The sequence below is a fragment of the Aptenodytes forsteri genome, unplaced genomic scaffold (genome assembly GCF_000699145.1).
Source record: "Aptenodytes forsteri isolate BGI_AS27 unplaced genomic scaffold, ASM69914v1 Scaffold241, whole genome shotgun sequence".
Classification (NCBI taxonomy): domain Eukaryota; kingdom Metazoa; phylum Chordata; class Aves; order Sphenisciformes; family Spheniscidae; genus Aptenodytes; species Aptenodytes forsteri.
Window position 1 is genome coordinate 9,894,235 of NW_008795252.1, and position 2,540 is coordinate 9,896,774.

At 47.5% G+C, this 2,540-nt stretch overlaps 1 protein-coding gene across 1 annotated transcript in view; it reads right to left on the reverse strand.

Annotated features, from left to right (window-relative positions):
* Window positions 1-958: 958 nt before the first annotated feature.
* MCAT (malonyl-CoA-acyl carrier protein transacylase) overlaps window positions 959-2,540 on the reverse strand; it is a 2,953-nt gene continuing 1,371 nt past the window's right edge. The window contains exons 2-4 of the mRNA XM_009279090.2: window positions 2,414-2,501; window positions 1,915-2,132; window positions 959-1,646 (exon numbers count right to left, since the gene is read on the reverse strand). Of these exons, the coding sequence (XP_009277365.1) occupies window positions 1,224-1,646; window positions 1,915-2,132; window positions 2,414-2,501 (729 nt within the window). The 3' untranslated portion in view covers window positions 959-1,223. The remainder of the gene's footprint in view (window positions 1,647-1,914; window positions 2,133-2,413; window positions 2,502-2,540) is intronic.

Sequence of the window (2,540 nt, forward strand, 5' to 3'; positions counted from 1 at the left end):
CCCCCGGCAGCCAGCCAGCCCAGGGACCTGCCACCAGCCCTCACCCATCCAACAACAGTCGGTGCCGACAAAGGAACAGGGAAGCTCTTTCCAGGAGGGCTCGGGGCAACCCGCTCTTCTCCAGCTCATCTCCTGCTGCCAGAAAACGTACAAGCTGGCAAAACACAGTCAAGAATACAGAGAGAACTGAAATACCAGCATTCAAATCCTCCTCCCCGGCACTCTGTTGCCACAGGGTTCACCCTGTCCAAAGGTGCCCCTGAAAAGATCTTTCCGCTAAGTTTCCAGCGCTGCTGCTTTCTGCTCCATCAAGAAAAGTCATCCAAAGGGCCAATTCAGCCTACGCAGCCTCAGAGGCTCGGTCAGGGACGACAAAAGCCCTGCACCTCTGGGGAGGTGGGGAATTTTGTTAAGCGTTTTCTTTCAGTGAAACATTTCTTGTGTAACTTAGCACAACCAATGCGGCACAGGACAACTGGAGGGAAATTTACTTCCATCCACGTGTGGACTACAGGCCAGTAATGATGCACCCCACAGCATTAAAAATACCAAGAAAAGCTTTATAGTTTATTTATAGTTTAACCTTAAGAAAATCATGTTCCTAATAACATCTTCTGCCTTACCCCGCTGCCACCCAGCAACACGGACACAAAATAAAGGAACTTTACACAGACGAACATCCCACAACTCAGTCGAGTTAGAGGACAGGAACATGAACGTACCGAAAGCCGTACCAACCGGATGGCTCCTCTAAACGCACCCTCGAGCCCAGCGCAGAGCCCTCCACAACCCAGAGCCAACAGCCCGGTTCTACCCCCGTATCCATGCAGAAGACCTCTGCACCAGACAGGCAGAGCTACTGACTTTAACTTGGATCCACGCCCCCCCCAAAGTTTTAAAAAAGAAAGAAAAAAAAAAAAAAAAAAAAAAAAAAAAAAAGAGAGGGGAAGTTGCTCGCAGGATTGAGGCCAAACAGAAGGCTATTTGGCGTGTTTATTGGCAGGTTTGCATTTCTGACACAGGCAGAAGAAGAGCCAGACCTTGCTCTCCCCTTCCACACCTGAGGCACACGGGGAAGGAAAACGTTCATTGCGATTACGCGCACGGTGCTCTTTTCATCATGAGAAGCCATGAATGTTTAAGACTTCCTCTTTTGGGAGCACAAAGTTATTTTTAAATTAGGCAGAAAAAACAAGTTGCATGGATTTGTCTCAAAAGGCTACTTAGGTGTCTGCTGCTTCCTCATCTTCCAGAGCATCTACATGGTTATATTGTTTCCAGGCCTTTAAATTACATTTTTTGAGAACGGCTCCTAGTTGCTTCCCAGGCCCCACTTCGTACGTGTAAGGAAATTCTGTTCCTTGCTTTCTTTCGTATACAGAATGCATGGTCTGTTCCCACATAACAGGTGAAACCACCTGCTTCACTAACAGCTTCTGAATGTGCTTTGAGTGCATGTACTTTTTGCCATCAACATTGGAATAGACACAGACCAGTGGTTTCTGAATCTCAATCGATTTTAGGACTTCAGCCAGTGGCTCTACTGCTGGTTCCATAAGTCTGGTATGAAAAGCCCCACTGACTGGAAGCATTTTTGTACGTGTAAAATAATATTTTCGGGCATTCTCCTGCAAAAACTCCAAAGCCTATAAAAGAGAGAGAGAAGTGAGAGTCTTGCACGACACAGGTTTACTCAGTCACCCCACAAGAACCACCTCATCGGACTTATCGTGATAAAGGGATTCCTTTCCCTACCCAACTGAGCACACGCTGGGAAAAAACCCCCACAGATCAAATACTTTTGTTTGGACAAACTAAGGCCGTACATAACTTCCGCACAGAAGCGCAAAGTAAAAGTTTTTAAAAAATGAAATGTTAAATTCAGCTAGAGGGATAGTTATTCTGAAGCAATACCTGTAAGTGTCCTGCAATGACTCTGCTGTCTGGAAACAAATAGTTTGAAATTTCACATATGGGGTTTTCTATACCCAGCGATTCACAGTGTTTACGGGCTTCCAAGCAGGCAAATTTGTAATTTGCCTCTCGCCGACCGATAACTGATAACATTCCACTGGGGACAGCTTCCGACGCCTTTTGCATGGCTTCGGCACGCACTTTCACCGCGTACAGCGCTAAGGAGAAAAACAGAGATGCTCGGTAAATATAAGCCCTGAGAAAACACCGTTAAAGGTGCCTTGCATCCGCGCGCAAGAAAGGGTGGCTGTTTACTCTCATGGAACGTCAATGCTTTTAATGCCGTATTACACATATTAAAGTGAACAGTGGAAGTAGAAAGTAAAATTTATCCTCTAATAAAAAAAAGCGGGAGGGAAACAGTGGCAACAGGCGATGCTTTGGAAAAAGCATGGGGCTGGGAGATCCTACTAGGGGGTTCAGCACATTTCCCGGGCACCTTCGGCAAAGCCCAGGGCTCCAGCGAAGACCAGCGCCGCGAACTCCCCCACGCTGTACCCCGCCGCCGCCACGCAGCTCTCCACCACCTGCACGGAGAGAGACCCGAGGCCAAACATCAGCCGGCT